Consider the following 21,186-nt stretch of genomic DNA (forward strand, 5'->3'; position numbering starts at 1 on the left):
GCTTGAGCCACATCCCCAGCCCAAAATTATATTTTTTAAAGAACTTTTTTTTCATTATTTTTTCTCATGATTAAAAAATCTGTATGGTCACTTAAAATTATGAAATATGTTGTTCCTTAAAGATTGAGATTATAACAGGCTGACCTTATCATTAGGTAAATATTCTTTATGGAATCATACAAAAATAAATGGTGGACTTTGAAGCCATTTTGGCTTCTTTTTGTACTCTCTTTACAATGTGAGTAACATCTGGTGAGATTCATAATGTAAAAATGATGCTTTGGAAAATGACCTTACTAATTGATTCTTTCTCTTTGTTCATCTAGTGAGAATTCAACAGAAACTCTAGCAGTAGATTCTAACAATCAGTCGAAGTCCCCACTGGAGAAGTTTATGGTCAAACTGTGTACTCATCATCAGAAGCAATTCATTCGTGTTCTGAGTGACCTGTACACTGAATCTCAGCCAGGCACCGAGGACCTACCACCTTTGGATTCTGGAGCAATGGATGCATCCATTTGCAACGCTGGCTGTGCCCAGCTAAGCAGCAGCCATAGGGAAAAGGATGCTATGTGTCATGATAGGAAGTCTCCTACTTCAGTAGATTTGTTTGTAGACTCATCCGGCTCTCACAGCTCTGTGCATATCACAGAACAGACCCTGAAGGAACCTCCTCCTGAGACAAACTCTGTAGATGGAAGAGAGAATGCCTTGACTGTTGTCCAGAAAGATTCCTCTGAACTTCCAGCCACTCAACCTAATTCTAGCAGTTCAACAGATTGTTCCACTCTGGGATACCTCACTGTGTCTAATTCTTCCTCACAGAACTTCCACCACATCTCTAAAAGCTTGGAGGTTCAAACCACTGGAAAGGAGCAAGACACAAATATGAAAACATGTGAGGACAGTAAAGACCATATGCAGAGTTCAGCTTTAGTGGAAAGTCTCCTTGGAGTAAAAGTGGCAGCTGAGAATAGTGAGGAGGGCAATAGCTATGTTGTTTCTCAAAGAAATTCATTCAAAGCTTTATCGGAAGAGAAATGGGACTCAGGGTTTATGGAGAACTCATCTAGAACTGCCGACAAAGAGAATGCTTTACAGTGTGGCTCAAAAACACCTTTGTGCCAGGATTTAGAGGCAGATGAACAAGATGCAAGGCCAAAGCAAGAGAACCATCTTCACTCACTAGGAAGAAATAAAGTGGGTTACCATTCACATCCCAGTGACAAGGGCCAGTTTGATCATTCCAAAGATGGTTGGTTAGCCTCCAGCCCCATGCCAGCTATACACAAAGCACCTAATGGACATTCACGAACCAAGATGATATCAGCCTCCATCAAGACAGCTCGGAAGAGTAAAAGGGCCTCAGGGTTGAGGATAAATGATTATGATAACCAATGTGATGTTGTTTATATCAGTCAACCAATAACAGAATGCCACTTTGAGAATCAAAGGTCCATATTATCATCTCGTAAAACAGCCAGAAAGAGTACTCGAGGATACTTTTTCAATGGTGATTGTTGTGAGCTGCCAACTGTTCGCACATTGGCCAGAAATTTACACACCCAGGAAAAAGCGAGCTGCTCACCACTGGCATCAGAGGCAGTGGTGATGCCCAAGCAGACTCTTACAGTTTCAGCCCCTAGACACACAGATTTGCAGCTTCCCAGAGAAGACCACACTGAAGGACCTAGTAAAGAAATAACCTCTTTCAAGGAGGGAGGTGGAGACACTTCATCTGTGAAAGAGTCTCAAGAGCCTGAGGTTTGTCCCATGATGAATGAACTGAATTCCAGCAGTTCCTCTAGGCCAGAGGAGATGACAGCCTCCAACCCGGTGTGTCCTGGGCCTGCTCACCTCCCTGAAGAGGATGCGCCAGAAGACAGTGCTGCAGTCTCAGCTTCCACTGCAAGTGTGGTGTCTTCCTCTGAACAAGACCAACAGCCAGTTGCCCCGCTGGATGCAGAGGAGCTGAGTGTAATCCAGGACTGCCACCTGGGTCCCACAATTGAAAGCATTTCTGGGCAAAGTAGTGACGAAGTTTTTTGTAAGCCTCTGTCTTCTCCTGAAGTGATCAGTAGAGAAGAAAGTCCTCTGTGCTCAGAAGATCAAAGTCCCGCTGTGGAGGTGGAGCTTCCCCTGAGTCTGGCACAAACTGAGCACAAGCACAGCACTGAAGTCAGGACTGGAGACACTAGGGAACTAGATACCAACTCACCCCAGGAAGCAGGTGGCACTGGTACTGATGAAAGCCATGGTGAGACTGAGGAAGGAGATGCAGCATGTGTTATAAGGCAAGAAGGAGAAGATGGTGATATAAAATGTTCTTCAGAAAAAGATGTGTGTGATCTAAACATTGACTCACCAGAAGAGAATCTGGACAAGAAGAAAAAAGTTAAAAAATTTCCTGAGGCCTCTGATAGATGCCTAAGAAGTCAGCTTTCAGATTCTTCCTCTGCAGATAGGTACCTAAGAAATCAAAGTTCAGACTCTTCCCTCACTTGTCCTGAGACCAAGGTTTCTAAAAATCCTGGTGTAAAGTGTTCTAAAATAGAAGGGTACACTGGTAGGATAACACCCGAGGGCTTTCCATCTGATAGTTTTCATACAGAAGCTCTGGAGGATACCGAAAACCTGAATGTCAGTGATTGTCCCTCTGAGAACGATGCTGAGCAGGAGAGTGAAGCAGGTGGGATTGTCACGAGGCAAACTTTTAAAAACATGCTGGCAAAAGACATCAAGAAGGAAGAAGGGGAGATTTTCCCCAGCAGTGATCCCATAACCACAGTCAGCCAGCCACTGTCTGGAGAGAGACTGGAAATCTATGTGCAGTCTAAGGTGGGTGAGAAAAATGCTCTTGTTCCCTCTGAAAATATTCCTTGTAGGGAGAACCTAGAGCAATCAAAAGAGAGGCCAGGACACACTCCCACCCAGAATGTGGAAGAGGGTAAGAGTGAGGTAGAGAATGCGGACACTCAGCATAAAGAAGATGCTAGCCATGCCCCAGCTACCCCAGTTGGGACATCAGATGGTCGAGGTGGTAATGATGCTGGGCCACAAAGGGAACCAAGGCCTAAGAGATTGACCTCTTCAGCGTACAATCTGAGACATGCTCATTCTCTGGACTCCTTGGATACTATGAAAGTTACTTCAGACAAGGAAGCTGCACAAATAAAGCCAACACCAAAGGATAACGAAGCTTCCGAGAGCACAGACCCCTTTGAGGAGGAGGATATGGACACAGTGGTAGACGAACAGCCCAAGTTTGTGGAATGGTGTGCTGAGGAGGAGAATCAGGAGCTCATTGCCAACTTCAACACCCAGTACATGAAAGTGCAGAAGGGTTGGATCCAGTTAGAGAAAGAAGCACAGCCAACACCCAGAGCCAGGAACAAGTCGGATAAACTGAAGGAGATCTGGAAAAGCAAGAAAAGATCCCGAAAATGTAGGGGTTCCTTAGAAGTTCAGAAGTTTTCTCCTGTTCAGATGCTCTTTATGACAAACTTTAAATTATCCAATGTTTGTAAGTGGTTCTTAGAAACAACTGAAACCCGTTCCCTGGTAATTGTAAAGAAACTCAATACTCGTCTTCCAGGAGACATCCCCCCTGTCAAGCATCCTCTTCAGAAGTACTCTCCTTCTGGCCTGTATCCTAGTTCACTGCAGGCTGAACGCTTGAAAAAACACTTAAAGAAATTTCCTGGAGCTACTCCTGCTAGGAATAATTGGAAAACACAGAAGCTCTGGGCTAAATTTCGAGAGAATCTGGACCAAGTGGAGACAGAAGATGGCAGTGATATCAGCCTCAGTCCTAATTCTGAAGATGTCACAGAGGAAGTCAAGGAAGATAGAAGTAGCCATCCTCCCTCTAATCTACCTACTCCAGCCAGTACCCGGATCCTTAGAAAGTATTCTAATATTCGAGGAAAACTCAGAGGCCAGCATCGACTGATCAAAAATGAGAAAATGGAAAGTCCACTAGGTGTGGCTGTGGAAAGTAAACAGAGTCGGAAGAGTGTGTGTATCAACCCTCTGATGTCCCCCAAGCTCGCTCTCCAGGTGCATGCAGACGGGTTTCCCCTTAAGCCCAAGAGTACAGAAGGAATGAAGGGAAGGAAAGGGAAGCAGGCGTCTGAGGTCTTGCTTAAAGCTGAAGTTCAGAATAAACGCAAGAGAGCAGAAGGCAGCAGCTCTCAGGACAGTAAGGACAAGGGGCCAGTGATAAGGGCCAGCAAAGAAAAACATGTTGAAGGACCCACCAAAACTCCTGCCAAGAAGCCAGCTGCAAGAGACAAAACCAACCAACTGCCCAAAAAGATGTCTTTGAAAGAGAACAAAATGAAGATCCCTAAAAAATCCTCTGGGAAGAGCTGCCCTCCCTCTAGGAAAGAAAAGGAGAATACCAACAAAAGACCTACCCAGTCCATTGCCTCAGAAGCAGTGGCAAAATCTACAAAGCAAAAGGGGACAGGTGAGTCCTCTTCTAGGCCTCAGAAAGTTGCAAACAGGAAACCAAGCAGTGGGAAGACTCGGGCCAGACCCTTGAAAAGTCCAGAGAACAGTGCAACCCAGAGAAAGAGAAAGCTCAAGGCGAAGCTGGACTCTTCCCAGGGCAAACGGAGGAGGCTGGAGGCAAAGTGATGGAAGAATGGCAGCCAAGGGGGAGACTGTTCCTTAGGAGTAACCTTTAATTTTGCATTAACTAAATCTGCTTTTATAAGCTTGTCAAGCCTTTCAAATTATGAATAGTGGAGAAAACCACAATTTGAGATGTCAGAAAATATGTCTCAGGTGGAGAAGAGAACTTGCAGAGTCCTTCTCTGAGGCTGAGTAAGGGAAGTTATATATTTTATTCTGGTTGTTCCTTGGGTTTTAAACTTGGAACCAAGCAGTTTTCGTTTTAAAAGTACAGTGCCTTATTTATCCTTTTTGTTTTTAAATTTACAAAAGCTAAAAAGCTGATCTATGTGATTAAAGGCTTGTATTTTATACTTGATGCACAAGCACTTGTACTGTAGCGGAGAAGACCACCATCATGCACACGAAAGGAGCTTCAGCAGCCACCTGCAGCGGCTGTCCCTGTAGGTGCCCTCTTTGCAAACCACAGCAGTGACTTCCCTGTTTTGTTTTTTTGTTTTGTTTTGTTAAGTGATGTTTGAAAGCTAAACCAAATCATTATTATGGTATGTGGAGAATGCAGAGGATTTATAATTATTATAAAAGATTAATTTTTATTATCCTCTTTTTAAAAAATCACATTCATTGTTGATCACTCCTTTCACCTTTGTTTTTTGTTTGTTTAGTTGTTTGGTTGGTTGGGGTTTTTTTTTTTTTCTTTTTTTTAATTGGTCATTTGACAACATGTTCTCTAAATTATGTGCCCTTGGGACAAATGATGTGTCACAAGTATAAATTCTGGTTTTGAATTCTGAAAATTATTTGCATTCCCAAATTGTATTACTGATTCTTAGCATCCTCTTTTTCATTTTTGGCTTTGCAAGCTTACTAGCATGCTAACAAGGTTTTCCTTCTGTTTTGGGAGGAAAAATAATTTTTTTCATACCATAACTGTAATTTGACAATTAGGATGAGAGTAACTATTCTTATTTCCTTTCTTATCCACAGTACTTCCCTGTTCAGAGAAAGCCAAAATATCATTTTCCATAATAGGTATGTTTGTGTGTGTGCATGTGCATCCAGGTGCATTTGCATGTGGTTATCAGCTGCAAATGTCTCCTGATCCCAGTTTTACAGTAAAATTCTTCTTTGTGCAGTGTGTACATGAGCTGAATAATTAGCGCAGACTAGATGGTTTTTAAATGACCCAGGGTTTCCATGGACATACCACAGTGGCACCAGACTGAGAGAGGTGTTAAATAGCACAGTTATGTAGAGGTCAGAGCACCCTGGCATCTGGAAGCAGCTGCCCAAGCATCTTAGTGGTTCTACACCCCTGCCCCCAGAGCTGAGGTTCAGCTGGGATGCTCTTGAGTAGATATCCATTCATGTTAGCACCATCCTGGGGGTTAAATGCTTATAGTGTTGTTCTTCCCCATGCCATGTCATTCTCTGTCCCATGACTCAGAAGTGAGAGCTGTAATATTTGTAATTGATGTTGTTTACCTCTCCCCAGGGAAGCCCGAGATAGGCGTATTGGCTTTACTCAGTGCCTGTGACATTGCTCTCTCATAACACAGTGTGTACTTGACATTTCCATTGGGCCACCAACAAACAGGCTGGGTTGTTTAAGCCTCAGTCAACTTCTTTAACATATTTTGTCACCAGAATAGGCTTGTGTGGATAGATGTTGCCCTGTGATTACTTTAAAAAAAAAAATCCAGATCTCTTTAGATTAACTCAGATGGACTTTTTTACTTTTGTTCATTCAAATCATGATAAAACAGGTCATATGCCCATTCTGTAAAAGGTTTGCTGTATATAGGAAACTCTGATGATGGGACAGGACTGGAGAAAAGCATGTGATTTATGAGAAATAGAGAGTTGTGTTGAATTTCAGAGAAAATGAAGCTTGCTGTCTTCAATGAAGCCTCCACCCCTCCCCACCTTGGCCCTTCAAAAGCTACCTGTATTAATGAAACTGTGGAGTGTGTTGCTGGCAGCCCTTTCTCAGCACTAAGTTGCACAAAAGCATTACTATGTTTTCAGTACATCCATTTAATCTTAAAAATGGTTTTAAGGTTTAAAAAATATCTTTTCATATAGTTGTCACTGGATATTGTTTTTGTGGTGACTTAAACAGCTGATGTTTGCCACTGTCAGGTGTGCTGATTCCTGTACATAAGAGGTGCCCCTTGACTGCTTATAGACTACCTTGTAAGGTGCTTGGATTAGGTTAGGGAGAGAAGTGAGGTAGTAAGTTGATGGAATTTTTCCAGTTCCAAGTTTGTAATTCATTCCATTACTTTTCTAAGTTCTTTTTTTATTTTTAAAGCTCACTTTAAGGTAATAACTTTCTCATTCTAGGCTGTATTTGAGGAAGTGTTGATATATTTGTGATGCACTTAGCAGTGCAATGGATCATTTTTAGAATCAACTTGTCTTTCATAGTAGTAACTACACTTAAACAGACTGAGATGCCACACAATTAGGACACTTAAAAGTTTAGACTTGTTTTCCTATTTGTTAAATCTGATTCTTGTTGATTCAGTTAGTTTTGCTAATAAAAGAAAGAAAACTAAAACTCCAGGGCCAACTCTGGAAGGCCCTTTGTACCTACAGCAGATTCTTGAAAAGTTATCTCCCAGATATCTCCAAGTCCACATTTGGTATTGACTCTAGTCTCCCCTTGTTTGCCTTCCTCTTCAGAGACCTTCCCGTAGACATTTTTGGCTTGCCACCAGATGTAAAGGCAGTCTTGTCTAGACCCCACATCTGAAAGGAATTCTGCTCCTGGGCCTACCCTCAGTGAAGTGACTGTCCCAGTGCTGAAGTTGAACACCAGAGGACTATATTCCCTCTGGGGGAACTGGAAGATCCCTAAGAAATCACCAGTAAAACTACCATAGCCTCCCCAAAGCTGGGCCTCCTCCAGACCATTTTCTATCCCATGAGGCTCCCTGGGTGTAGTCTACATTCTTAGTTGGGTCCAGAGCCTTGTCCCTAGCACTTCTGAGACTTCCTACCTGTGAGTGTTAACTTGCATCTATAATCAGCAGTTGCTAGCCCCTGTGATTCCTTATTAAAGAGTTCTATGTAGTCTTCCCTAAAACGGTTTTGTGCCTCATCATTCTTTGATGTTACAGAGAGAAGAGACATCTGTAGTCGTCTCTTTACATATACCATGCTTTCTCATGGGATCCTCTGCGCATCACATACTATTCAGGTGAATTTCTCACTGTTCAGATAGGTCAGTAGTAAAAAGCATCATTTCAAAACAGCTTCTTTGAATTGAGATTTGGCCTTTTTCCCACCTTGTGATGGATTCAGTTGAAGGGTAGGAACTGTCACTCATTTATGGCAGCATTTCTATTGATTAGTAGGCCTGAGAGTCTAGTAGGAGAGGACATTTTTTAAAAATATTTTTTTAGTTGTAGTTTGGATACAATACCTTTATTTTATTTATTTTTATGTGGTGCTGAGGATGGAACTCAGCGCCTCACACATGCTAGGTGAGCGCTCCACCACTGAGCTACAACCCAGCCCCATCAGTTTCATTCTTACAAAGTTCTTTGTTTCCTGTAGCAAATGTTCTATTGATACAGCACAGGGGCTGCCATCCCTTTTTACTACAACTCTTTAGCATTGAATCTTCCTTTTAATCACCCATCACAGAACCACAGTGAGGCCAAAACCATAAGCAAATTAGGATTAAGAGTTCCAAAAGTATGTGAGCCAGCCTCCCATTTCACTCACATAGTACGTAATCAGAGAACTGTGGCCATGCTTCTTTTTTATTAAGATAAGCCATGACTTTGTTCTGTTAAAATTAGTTGAGAGTACTTCAGTTGGACCTCAGTCCTCCAGACATCCTGTTTAGATGTGAGGAAAAACCTTTTCATAGAATAGAAACAATCTCACAACAGACCCAAAGCACTGTTTACTCTTAAGTTTGATTTTGGTTTTGAAAAATAAAAATTATTGGCACTAATAACTTTTCAGTCAAATACTCTCAAACTAACTTTATATTAAAGTAAGCCAACAAATAAAACTAGAGGCTTTTGAAGTGCTTTTGAAAAAAATGATGAAAAATTGGAAAATACTACATACTGAATGTGACTGAGAAGCTTGGGAATAATATCTTTAAACCAAATCCAGTCACTTCCAAGGTGGTAGTCCTCTCCTTCCCCCAAAACTCAAGGGTAAGTTTCTTCCAAATGAAGTAGAAAATCATGTTAGTAGAAAAAAAATTTTAACGTGGGGGTGGTACTGGGGATTGAACCCAGGATTATTGTTCTACTAAGCTACATTCCCAACTTTTAACTTTTTGTTTTGAGACAGGGTCTCGCTAAGCTCCTTACGGCCTTTAAGTTGTTGAGGCTGGCCTAGAACTTGCAATCCTCCTGCCTCAGCCTCTTTTTTTTTTTTTTTTTTAAGAGAGAGTGATAGAGGGAGAGAGAGAGAGAGAATTTTTTTTTAATATTTATTTTTTAGTTATTGGCGGACACAACATTGTTGTTTGTATGTGGTGCTGAGGATCGATCCCGGGCCGCACGCACACCAGAGGAGCGCGCTACCACTTGAGCCACATCCCCAGCCCTGCCTCAGCCTCTTGAGCCTCTGGGATTACAGGCATGTGCCACTCATGCTTAGCCAGTGAAAAAATTCTGTCAGTGGCCCTTAAGGAGTGATGGTCTCAGTTGTTTTGAAACATTTATTATTTTGATTTTTCCCCCTTTGCAATGCAAGGGATGGAACCCATGGCCTTGCACAGGCTAGGCAAGTACTCTACCATTGAGCTACAACCCACCCCAATTCTTTTGAATTCTTAGCTGTTACTTTTATGTCTGATTACAGCTTGATATTCATTGAAATACTGAAATAAAAAATTTTTAATTTTTTAGATGTTGATGGACTTTTATTTTATTCATTTATTTATATGTGGTTCTGAGAATTGAACCCAGTGCCTCACACATAGTAGGCAAGTACTCTGCCACTGAGCCACAACCCCAGTCCTTTTTTAAAAATTTTTGGTGGGCCTTTATTTTGTTCATTTATTTGTACGTGGGGCTAAGACTCAAACCCAGTGCCTCACACATGCCAGGCAAGCACTCTACCACTAAGCCACAACCCCAGTTCCTAAAAAAAATTTTTTTTAAAGTGTGGAATCACATCTGTGTATCACATCAGCAAGGTGGTCTTCACATCCAGGATAAGTACTCTTCCCCATGGTTGCTTCCAAATCCTTTTCAGGGGGAAAAAAAATCAATAGATAATTGTATTAAGGGGTTGGGAATTTAGCTCAGTAGCAGAGTGCTTAGGCTTGGCAAGACTCAGGCCTGGTTCAGTCCTAGGCCTTAAGGGGGTAGGGGGAAAATGAGGAAACTCCCACCCCCAAAAAAGATTGTTGTATTTAAAATAAGCAGTATTAGGGGAACCCTTTTGAGACTGCCTTCAATATTAATTTAAGCTTGAAACATCAAAAGAGGCCTCTTACAGTGGGTGGTTTGTGAACCTTGAGGTCCTTTTGACTCTTGAAGAAACCCAGAAAGCTCTGATGCTAAGGCTTGACAGTGCCCTGCTGCACTGTTGACGAGCAGCCCCAGGGAACCACCTTGGACACTTTGTGGAGGAAGTCCTTGCTCAAGCTTTAGCCATTGGAGTTGAACCAGAGCTGGTAAGTTCCTTCCATTACCACTTGTCCATCTGATCTTCCTTTTCCCAGAGCCTTGATGTTTTATGCTAAGCGCTTAGGCAACACAAGTGGCTTTGCAGTCAAGTTAGCTGAGCTCGGACACTGGAGCTTTCTTACCTGATGAGACCCTCCTATTTAACACAAGGTGTCCAGTGTAAAAGCCACTTGAAACATTCTGAAAAAGCAGCCAGGTGGGGCTGGGGCTGTAGCTCAGTAGTAGTGCCTTTGCCTGGCACATGGGAGGCACTGGGTTCAATTCTCCGCACCACATATAAAGAAATAAAATAAAGGTCCATCAACAACTAAATATGTGTGTGTGTGTATGTATATACATACATACATACATACAAAGACCCTTTAAAAAAAGAAAAAGCAGCCAAGTGTCCATATTATTGTGCCGGAAGTTGGAATTAATAAATTTTACCTTTTTAAAAAAATTTTTATAGTGGATGGACACAGTACCTTTATTTTATTTTTATGTGGTGCTGAGGATCAAATTTATGGTCAAATGCCTCACATGTACTAGGCAAGCATTCTACCAATATTTACTACCTGATCCTTTATAGCACATTTACTGATCCTTGCATGGTAGTCATTCAAGGTCAGGTTGTATTGACAGGCACAAATTTATTTTATGTAGTCTAGCATTGCAACAATTCTTTACCTAAGTTTTAAGATATCTTGTCTGTTCATCTCAGTATTCATCTACTATTGCATATTATTCCTGAAGAATGCTGTGCATAAGAAAAAAAGAAAAATACCTCCTTTTCTGATTGAATATTTGTTGATGCATTGTGGGCATACATATGATCATATCTACTAGAGTCTGTCCTTAAAACTAAAAGAAGAAACTTTTTAAATTAAAAGTCATCTTCAATTTTATGAATCCCAGAGAACTTGACTTTATGGTAGACATTCCACTAATAGCAATGCTCAACATAAGCTCTTTACTAATACTTAAAGCCTAGAATAATGCCTCTCCCCAAAAGCACAGGGCCTGTTAATTTTATCCCCAGAGCCCTCCACTCCTTGTTTCTAGGGCAATTGGAAGTTTATTACTCCCCAAGCTTTGGTCACTACTTGTGAATATGAATGAATGGTCTTCGCCTATTCCAACCTGAAATCCAGATCACACATACTTCTTGAGATACTATTATGTCAGTTGCACACCAGCAGCTTTAGTTGAACCAAGTTTAGGCACTCTTCCTGGCCCATGAAGCATGATCCTGGTCAGGCCTGAATTAGCTCCTCGTCTTAGGGGGGTCATCCTTGGTACTTGCCCTTCCTCTTCCCTCTTGCTTATGCCATCAACTCCCTTCTGGGTGGCATCTTCTCTGGGATAGTCCCCTCCCCCAAGTGCTTCACTAAACTCATATCACATAAAAAGCATTTTTCTCTTAATAACTTTTTTTTTCTTCTTCCAGTATTTAGATGTTAGGTCCAAGTACCGTTCACTTATCAACCTATTTTCCATCTCATTTTTTTGTGATCCACACCTTGTGTTACCTTGTAGCTGAAGCTGTAGTGTTTGGGAGCTAATTTGTGGGAAACATAATATACAAACAAGACTTGCATAATTTTATATATTTATACCACCTGTAGGAGTTATTTTTAGAGCCACTGTTGTTTAAGATTATTGATATCACTAGTGGTTCCTGCATTCTAAATAGTCTAGGAGACTTATTGACTGGTTTCAAATATATATGATACATATTTATGCACACCACTGTGGAATTTATTTCACTGTGTAAATAATGATATTTTCCTGTTCAAATGCTTCTATACAGAGTATTTATTTTAACAAAAAAATAATTAACTGTCAAAAGGGCTTTTCAGAAATTGTTCATTCTTGCCACTCATCCTCCCCAACTACTATGCTCAGCTGTTGAACCCCAGATGACACAGTGAAGGCTGAAGGATGTGGCCTTGAAATCCTCACTGAACTTGGGCAGATGCATTGTGGACTGGAACCTGAGCACTTTTCCCCACTATTGCCTGTCCCAGAACAAAGTAGGACTTCCGCAGTGGGTATGGCCCTGCCAGGCATGGCATCAGAGCCTGCCTTAGGCAGCCTGCTTCTTCCATACAAAATTGACATGTTCAACTATTCACTTCCACAGCCTGTGCAGGGAAATAAGCCTTAGTTGTAGCCCCAAGGAATTCCAAACCCACTCCTGTAGGACAAGCGGAAACCACTGGTTGCCTGAAGACAGCATTGAGGTGTATGTGCTTTTTAGTCTCTCTCTTCCAGGTTTGTGAGAGACATTTCTTCACACTCTCACCCATGGGGGAGACACACGTTACCTTCTGTACCCTACAATATTTGTGGGCACCTTCACTGTCCTCCTCCTCCTCCTCCCTCTCAGCAAGCATCTGTAGATGTGGGCCAGGCCCACCTGTGACCATTGGTTACAGAATGAGACCATCTGTTCTAAGATGTGTTCAGCTTTAGTTCTCAGGAGTCCTGGTCTGCAATTCAGAGCACCCTAACGTAGTGGAACCAATGATTCATAGTCATGTTCCTTATCCCTCTGCCCCACTCCTGGGCACTCCTGTCATGAGAACTGCAGGGAGCCTTGAGACTAGGGCTACAGGGATTTTTGTCATTCATTTGAACCATAGTTTGCATATTTCCTATGGCCTCCCTTTGTCTTTTTTAAACAAATTAGGACACTTGAACAGTAATGCTGGAGAATGTTTTTCTAAGATACTATTTGTAAGCAAATCTGCTTTTAATATGAAATGTGAATGGGTACTAGGTGCCAGGGAATTTAGCACTGAACTTGATAGTCAAGACTTTTTTAACCTTTGCAGGAAGAAATAGATTTTGCTCTCATCTAAACGTTCACAAGAAGTAATATTGTAAATAGTTTTCTAAAAATATTTATTACATGTGCTGTATACAGGTTCATGTTCTGAGTGATATTGGTTTGCATTGTAGTATTGTAGAATATATTTTGAGCATTGGACTCCCTTTCATAACACAGTTCACACATGGAGAAAGAACAAAAGCCAGCAGGTTGAGAGCTGTTTGGGGCATTTGGTCTGTAATGTAACATCGAATCCAAGCTTTAACTGTCCCCTCTTCTCATGTGATTCTGTTATATATACACAAATGTATGATAAATTGGTCAGTGGTCAATACCCAATCTGCAGAGCAGATTTCCAGGTGTTCTTTCTGATGTGTTGCCCTTAAGCAATAAGACCCTAGGTAATGACATGTGTTCTGGGGTCCTCGTTGGCCCTTGTCTCAGAGGATCAGGTGGGGGTAGAACAGCTCTTGCAATGCCCTCTTGCCTTTGCCGGAGAGGTTGCTGTACTTGAATTTTTGCTTCTGTTTGTCTGCACGCTCCCTCATGTCACAAAACTCCAGCAATGGATGAGAAATCTGCCAGCACCAGACACATAAAAAGTGAGCATGTAAATCCAGAAGTTAGCAATTTTCCATGAATTGATAAAGTTTCCAGAAAGTAGTTGAGGCAAACAAAGCTCATTTGGCTATAAAGTGAATGTAAGAACTTTTCACATGAGAAATGTAAGTGGATAACTAAATGTTTCCAACCCACCTTTAAGAAACTAGCCTATTTCCTACCATCCTCCTCTGCCAGGGCTTGAAACATCTCCAGCCCTTGTGTCTGGGCCTAGCCCTAACTTAGGTCAGTGGAAAGAGGCAGTCACTCCTCCAATTCTCTCAGCGTGTCCAGCTCAACAGGTTGCTAAAGCTGTTAAAGCGGCCTCTCCTTGTGACCGTCCTAGACTTTGTGAAAAAGAAATACCCCACACCCAAGTAACCTTTAATAGAAGTAATGTAGTTTTTTTAGGCTTTTGGAATATGTCTTCTCTTTTGTATTTATGATGGTGTTTGGAATTTTTCACTAGTGTTTTTTTAGATTGAAGTGGGTGCATTGGGATAAACCTTTCCATTGCTGAGCTTGAAAGCAAGCAAAGAGGAAAGAAATTGACCTATATTGTATCTTTGGGAAGGTGACTACTTTTGGTGGTGGGGGTGGGGGGAGGGTATTGTAGATTATGTGGAGGTAAAATAGAATTCTGGCCTAAGGCTCCCCAAGTCTTTAATACTTTGTAATAAAAATCCCCTTATTAGCCTCACTTAATCTCAATAGAAGCCTGCTGTTTACCCTCAGGGAACAAGTAGTTTTCAAAATTGAGCTTCTCCAAGGTCAATGGCCAGTGCCTGTGAGCATTGGTCATCTTTGTGAACTCAATGGCATTATTTTCCAATATGCATTATGATATTAAGAAATTCAACCCTAACCTGTATTAAAAGCACAGCCCAGGGTCCTAATTGAGGCTAAATCAATGCCTTTGCAGGGCCAAGGGGTCATAGGAGGCCCATACAATTTAACTGAAGCTCAGGTGCCGTGTGGATTTTTATTTTTAGGCCATGACCCTTCAGAACGCGTGAGGGCAGGGGCTGCTGATCCGGCTGTGGATTCAGGGAGCTCTAAAATGAATCTCTACCGTTCCTTTAAAGGTCTTTCTGGTTCCTCCCAGTGATGTCATTACCGAGGTCAATCTTGTAGTTGTTCAGATGTGCTCCTTTTTGGTGTCTTGTGAGTCTTAGCCAGTGTTCCAGATGCCCAAGGTCAGGGCCTCTGGAGGGCCCAGCCCCTTCTTGGTACCAGGTGTGTGCTCCCAGCCTGTGTGAAGGTAGTCCTTCCAAAAGCAGTGAAATAAGAAATTCTGCAAATGGTAACCTGGAAGATAACCGTGCGTCCCTTGGGCCTGGATTTCCACTATGTTAGTGAGTGTAGGAAGATACTGTGTCTTTAATGGATGAAAATTCAATGTATGCTGTGAATTTGTTGGTTTGAAACATTGAAAATTTTTCATTAGACAATGTTTACATACCTCACCTGAAGAACCTTTGAGAGTGTATATATGGAAATTTTAAAATATATTAAGTTGCTTTAAAACAATATGTATAGGTATAAAAGTGGGAGTTATTTTAACTTTGAATATGTATCAAGTCTCTTAAATATTGAAATCTTGTAGGCTTTTTGTGCTTCTGTGTTTTACTTTCCTGTTATATCATGTAGGAAACTGTGTTCTTGTTATTGGTGATGGGGCCCACACTGAAATCCAGGTTTGGAAGGATTTCCTGTGTTGTTTCAGATTTTCTTGTTTGGTTTTGAGGGAAGGGGTATGGAGCTAAAGGATGTGTGGGAGGGATTTCTCTAACATTGACACCTATTCCATGAGCTTTTTAAGGCGCTTATTTTACTGCAGCGTATTAAACTTCTTTGATATTAAAGTGTGTTTGTGTAATCACTGTAGAGGGTACAGAGTGCATTGAAGCCAGGCATTCAACTTGAAACCAAGTGGTAAGTAGCTAGAAGTAACCCCAAAGGAATACTCTGTCTCAACCATGGTGTTGGCCCTTAAAGAAACATTATGTGCTACTTGAAATCATGAATCATTCTGTAAGCTATGCCTAGCTAGCTTCAGGGAAGAGAAAACACAATGGGTGAATCCTTGGGATTCCCTTGGCAGGGTAGGAAAGTTACCAGTGTTTCATCCTGAGAGTGAGGAGTGATGGAGTTCAAGCTCCTGACCTCAGGCAAGCCAGGTCCAACTGCCAGGCTCTCTGTGGTGCTAGTGAAATGTAGTACAAAGTCTTTCCATTTGCATTGTATTCTTTCACCCCTGCTTAAGGCAGGTCTGGTTAAGGACCCAGCAGGATGGTGAGCATCAACTTAGCAAGTTTATCTAACACTTGCCATCAACATGCAGAGCAGCATCCAGTGAGAATACCCAGCAAGCTGCAAGGCCATCCTTGACTTTAACTCAGAGGCTGCTACTGCTGCTCCACAGACCTGGGGGTTTTTTAGCCCAATTTTTAAATATATATTTAAAGACTAAGGTTTTTTTTTAACATTGAGATTTGTGGGCTGGGGATATATTTCAGTTGATGGAGTGCTTGCCTCACATGCACAAGGCCCTGGGTTGATTATCCAACACCACCCCCTACAAAAAAAAAGTGAGATTTCTGAGGTTGAGGATCTGACTCAGCGGTAAAGTACTTTGCCTGGCATGCCTGAGGCCCTGGGTTTGATCCCAGAACCAAACAAAAAAATAAATTTTTTTTTGAGATTTCTAGCTTATCATTTAAAAAAAGATGAAGATATGATAGAATTAACTTATTGGTATGCATCATCTAGTGCTCAGTAGATTGGAAAATGCTCTCCAGGTCACATAGTCCCTAGCTGTTTCAATTGCCATTTGTCACTTTACAGTAGGGAAACCTTTTGATATACTACTGTATCAGAAGTGACAACAGAAAGGATAGGCTCAGAGGGTGTCACTCACAGATTCGGTAGGTAATATCCTGGCCAGTACAGACACTTGAGCCTACTACCCTAGTTGATCCCATTTTCTTTCCTCCTAAAATTTTCAGTTTACCAATTGTCATGACACTGAAGTTACCATCACTGGGCACTTTGAAGGTGGCCCTTGTGTTGGTAAGGTGTTGCTTGTGTGACCATTGCCTATGTTTCCAGTGGGAAATAAGTCTGTGGTCCTGTCATTGGGAAGAAGGCCAGCCAGGTGCCTGTGTCATCAGGAACCTTATAAAGCTTGTCTGCCAGGGCCCAGCTTCACCCAGACTCCCAAGTGCAATTTTCTGGTGTGAGAAGGTGACAGAATCCCCACAGAAGTATGTTTGCCTCCTTTCTCCACTGATCCCTATGAACCACTCTGCCTAGAGACAGGCAGTTAATCTTACAGGACATCTGAGAAGACACACTGCTGTCTAATCTGTTGCCCTGATGCTCCGAAGCCCCCAGAGATAGGTTGAGTATAGGTGTGGCTCTGTAGACAAACACATAAGAGTAAAGGCAAGCATTTGGTGGGAGGTGAGGATGTGCAGCTTCCCCAGACCATGTGTGCTATACCTTCTCTGGCTCATACCCCCAGCCAGTTCTAACTGCTGGCCCCCAAACCCTTCTTCCTTCAGGATGGACAGACGTCCTTTGCCACTTCAGGAACAGGGCTCCAGGGCAGACATCCTGCATGTGGGGATACTGTTGGGCATGGCATCAGCCCTCAGGCTCTTAAGCCCTGGGAGGGTAAATGCCGGCAGGAATAGGCTCACCTCCGTGGAGAAAGAGACCAACCAAACAGAATATAAGTGAATCAATGTCATGTTCACATGAAAGACAAGACAATATTGGCATTCTAAAACAGTACTTTCCAGGGGAAGGGCAGGTGCGGCACCCTCATGGGCTGTCTAAACCAGTCTCTTTAGAGTCGATCCAAATAAGACTACAGAAACCCCACACCAAAGGTCACGACCACATAGCATCTGCAAATCAAAACAAGACATTGGAGTTGACTTTAACATATAAAAATACTATAACAAAATGAAATACAAATATATATTAGAATCTGTAAGTATTCTGTATAAAGAGATACTTTCATGGTTAGGCTAACAGCAGGCAAAGGGGAGAAAGTCGGCCTTTTCCATTTCCTAAGAGTCCCAGAGACCCATGGCTGTCACCAGTGTTGCTGCGGAGAACAGCTTCTCAGGCTTTGCCCTGCTGGGTGTCTTCAGTGCACATAATGGAAGCAACCAGTGGCAACCACAAAGGAACTGAAGACATTTGCCAAAGGGGGACAAGATGCAGAGGCGATTTCTCAGCAGGTGGTCTCCCAGTAGCCTTCTTCCAGGACTTCATCAGTGTGAACAGGCACTGGAGATGATGACCAGGGTCCCTAGTGGCTTGCAGTTGCAGGATAAGTTGATCTTGGGGCACGTGGCTCTCCTGGCCCCTTGCTGCCCTCGGCTTGCAGTAGATTCTAGTCCTCAGACTCAGCCAAGGACTAGCATGGCGGGGCCGATGTGGGTAATTTAGGCTCATGCAGTACTGCCTGGGAACCATCACACTGGCCTCTCACCTGCCGTACCCATGGCCCTGGGGAAGGGGTGGCATCACCTTTCTGTAGGTGCCCCTTTGTGCAGAGTGACGAGGCCTCCTGCCAGTCAGTGTTCCTCAGCTTGGGAACTGGCTTCTCCAGCACTATGAGGACCACCAGAGAGGTGAACTTCCTCAGGGCTAGTGAGTCCAACATCTTTTTTTTCAGGGAAGGGGCAGGCTGGCTGCTCATGCGTGTTTCTGCCCTATGCAGGCTAATGTTGCTCAGAGCCTCAAGACAGTAAGAGCCCGGCCCCCTGGTGAGGGTCAGATCCTTCCTTGAGGACACTTACCCATTTGAGCAGAGCAGGGCCCTCTTTCCCACCCCAGGGTCCCAGCTCATACTTGCAGGCATGAGTGCAGGTGTGGTGGAATGTGCCAGGCTTCTGTGGCTGCAAGAGGCTGATGATCTCTGCAGTCAGCGCTAAGGGCTCCCCCTTGCATACTCAAGGCTACATACTCTTCGGGAGACATGTGGAAAGAAGAGTAACTTTTCCTCCCTTTGCTAACTCTCAGATTCAGAAATCACCTACTTGATTCAGCATGCCAGATAAGCTCTGTCAGAGAATCCCACACCCAGTAGCTCTAACACTAGGGTGGGCAGCTGCAGTCCCAACAAGGGTCAATGGCCAGAGCCCCACTGGGCTCTACTCTTCCCAGGCATCCTGGTCACTCCTGCAGTGCACAGGGATTGGTTCATGCCTGCCCGTTAGGGCTGGATGCCCGCAGTATCCCGTCCCAGGTTAGGCACATAAATACTTGTGGCTGTGATTAAGAGAATGGGACTTCTAACTCCTCAGGTTTCCTTCTGAGACCACAGCAGGAGAATCTACACAGTTCCTTTTGTTCCTCCCCATTTTATAGCTGAGGACCCTGAGGTCCAGATGGAGAGAAGTCTGCCCAGCATGACAGCCGACAAAGGCTATGATGACGACCTTTGTGACCCCAGTGCTCCCTACTGACCTTCAGTGCTAGGAGACCTGAGCTGAACTTCACAAAGGAGACCCCTGCCTGGTCACCAAACCCTCACACCTGTCCCATTGCCAGTAGTTCACCAACAGCTTGTAATGGGTGGGTGGCTGGAGAGCCCAGGTGCAGTGTCCCTTGCGTGGCTAGTGATGGAGGCAGGTGATGTTTACTCAACTGGAGCCAGAACTTCCTGCCCTCTTTGGTGGGGTCTGCCTTCCCCGGGAACCCCCTCATAGAAGCTACAGTGGTCATCCTACACATCAGGATTCAAGGCCTGGTCTTAAGAACCAACTCCACCCCAGCATCCTTCCCAAGCAGTGCCAACCGGGTGGGGCAGCCCCTTTCCCGTGGCAAGAGGAGGCCCTTCTGTCTGCCCCCGGCCTGCTGCCAGCAAGATGCTGTGGCAGCAGGAGTGAGGCCGTTACTCGCAGAGGCCCCAGGGGGAAGGCCAGCTTGAGAAAGGATCAGCCCCCTTCTTCAGACCAGGTAGCAGGCATGGAGGGGTGCCACCACTCGGCCCTGCCTGACCTCACGCACACATTCATTGAACAAATATTTATTAAGCGCCTATTTGTGCAAGGCACTTCCGGAGAGGGCGGCAGCTCGGCCTCGCCCCTCCGCCCGGCCAAAGCTAGAAAGGCTGTCGAGGCCACCCGCGCTGCCCAGGGCCTGGCGCCGTCCTGGTGATGGCCCGCACCCCCAGCCCAGCTGCCGCCCGCCGCCGGCCCGCGCCCACTACGCGCAGAGGGCACAGCCACACTTGGTGGGCTTCTCCACCTCCTCAGCAAAAGAGGTCCCATCGCTGCACTCGAAGGTGAGCTTCCTCCGCTTCAGCCGCAGGCCCCGGCAGCAGCCCTGGCCCGGGCACGTGCCCCGGCACTCCACCCACGACAGTGGGCGCGTGGTCTGGCAGATGGCATAGCCCCTCTGGACCCGGTGAAAGTCCCGCACAGGGTCCCCCCGGCATTCGGACTCTGGATGGGACAGACACCAAGAGAAAGCCTCAGGGTACACTCAGGGTCCAGCTGCTGCCCCAGGAGGAGGAGGAGGAAGCAGGCAGCATCCCTGGAGGGGTCTTCATGCTCTCAGCCCCTCTGTCCCCAGCGTCCTCCCACCTTCTGAGCATGCACCTTTGCACAGCTTCCTCCTGGGGCCACAGTGTGGCCAGGGGGAAGGAGGAAATTCCTAGCTGCAGGAGTAAGATGCCTCCCTTTACAGAGGCCTGGAGGGGATGATGACATTATAAAAGAAATCCCTGCTGGGGAGGTGATGGCCAAAGGGGCCCCAGGTCAGGGTTTCCCCTGCTTCCCCTGCCCAGCCTCAGCAGTCTAGATTCCGACTCAGCATCCTGGTCAAGCTGGCTGGGGAGGGCTTGAGAAGGGGTCCCAAACCCTCAGACTTCGGCCACTCCCAGGTCTAGAGTGGATGGGACTAAGATGTGGTGATCTGGCTAGGAGCTGTTACCTAGGTGATCTCTTCTGTAACCAGAGATCTCAGCCAGAAAGGGCAGCTGAGGGGTGGGCTGGGCCCAGGGGAGGTGGGGGGTGGAGCTCAGTGCACAGAGGGTGGGGGACACCAAAAGGCCAGGAGTAGCCTCAAGTGGAGAGGAGTGGGGAGGGTAGCTGAGGTTGGGAGGAAGGAAACACCAAGTTGCTATGCATTTTGTGGGGAGGGACCCTGCAGAGGGCACATCAGGAGGGGGGCCCCTGACCTTGCTCACACAGCTTGCCCGCAAAGCCAGGGTCACAAACACAGTGTGCCCCCTTGGTGGCCGAGGCCTGGCAGTGGCCATGCAGGCACTGCAGGCCCCCACAGGGCTCTGCAGCCGCCCCGACCTGGTTGCACAGAGCCCCTGAGTACCCATCCTGGCACTGGCAGCTGTAGGAAAGGGCATCGAGGGGCACACATTCCCCATGGACACACCTGGAGGAGACAGAGAAAAGTCACCGTGAGGACAGGCCAACCCAAGGC

At 44.7% G+C, this 21,186-nt stretch overlaps 2 protein-coding genes across 4 annotated transcripts in view; one reads left to right on the forward strand and one right to left on the reverse strand.

Annotated features, from left to right (window-relative positions):
• Lcor (ligand dependent nuclear receptor corepressor) overlaps positions 1-5,903 on the forward strand; it is a 129,461-nt gene extending 123,558 nt beyond the window's left edge. For 2 of the 3 annotated variants that reach the window (XM_077798827.1, XM_077798828.1), the window contains 2 exons: positions 327-4,471; positions 5,626-5,903. In XM_077798827.1, coding sequence (XP_077654953.1) covers positions 327-4,471; positions 5,626-5,798 — 4,318 coding nt within the window. In that variant the 3' untranslated portion in view covers positions 5,799-5,903. Of the gene's footprint in view, positions 1-326; positions 5,188-5,625 lie in introns of those variants that run through there. The other variant, XM_077798826.1, reaches the window with a different exon arrangement.
• A 12,519-nt stretch (positions 5,904-18,422) lies between these two features.
• Positions 18,423-21,186, reverse strand: part of Slit1 (slit guidance ligand 1) — a 152,446-nt gene continuing 149,682 nt past the window's right edge. Inside the window, exons 36-37 of the mRNA XM_026394745.2 lie at positions 20,927-21,138; positions 18,423-20,189 (exon numbers count right to left, since the gene is read on the reverse strand). Coding sequence (XP_026250530.2) covers positions 19,951-20,189; positions 20,927-21,138 — 451 coding nt within the window. The 3' untranslated portion in view covers positions 18,423-19,950. The remainder of the gene's footprint in view (positions 20,190-20,926; positions 21,139-21,186) is intronic.

Source organism: Urocitellus parryii, chromosome 5 (assembly GCF_045843805.1).
Source record: "Urocitellus parryii isolate mUroPar1 chromosome 5, mUroPar1.hap1, whole genome shotgun sequence".
Classification (NCBI taxonomy): domain Eukaryota; kingdom Metazoa; phylum Chordata; class Mammalia; order Rodentia; family Sciuridae; genus Urocitellus; species Urocitellus parryii.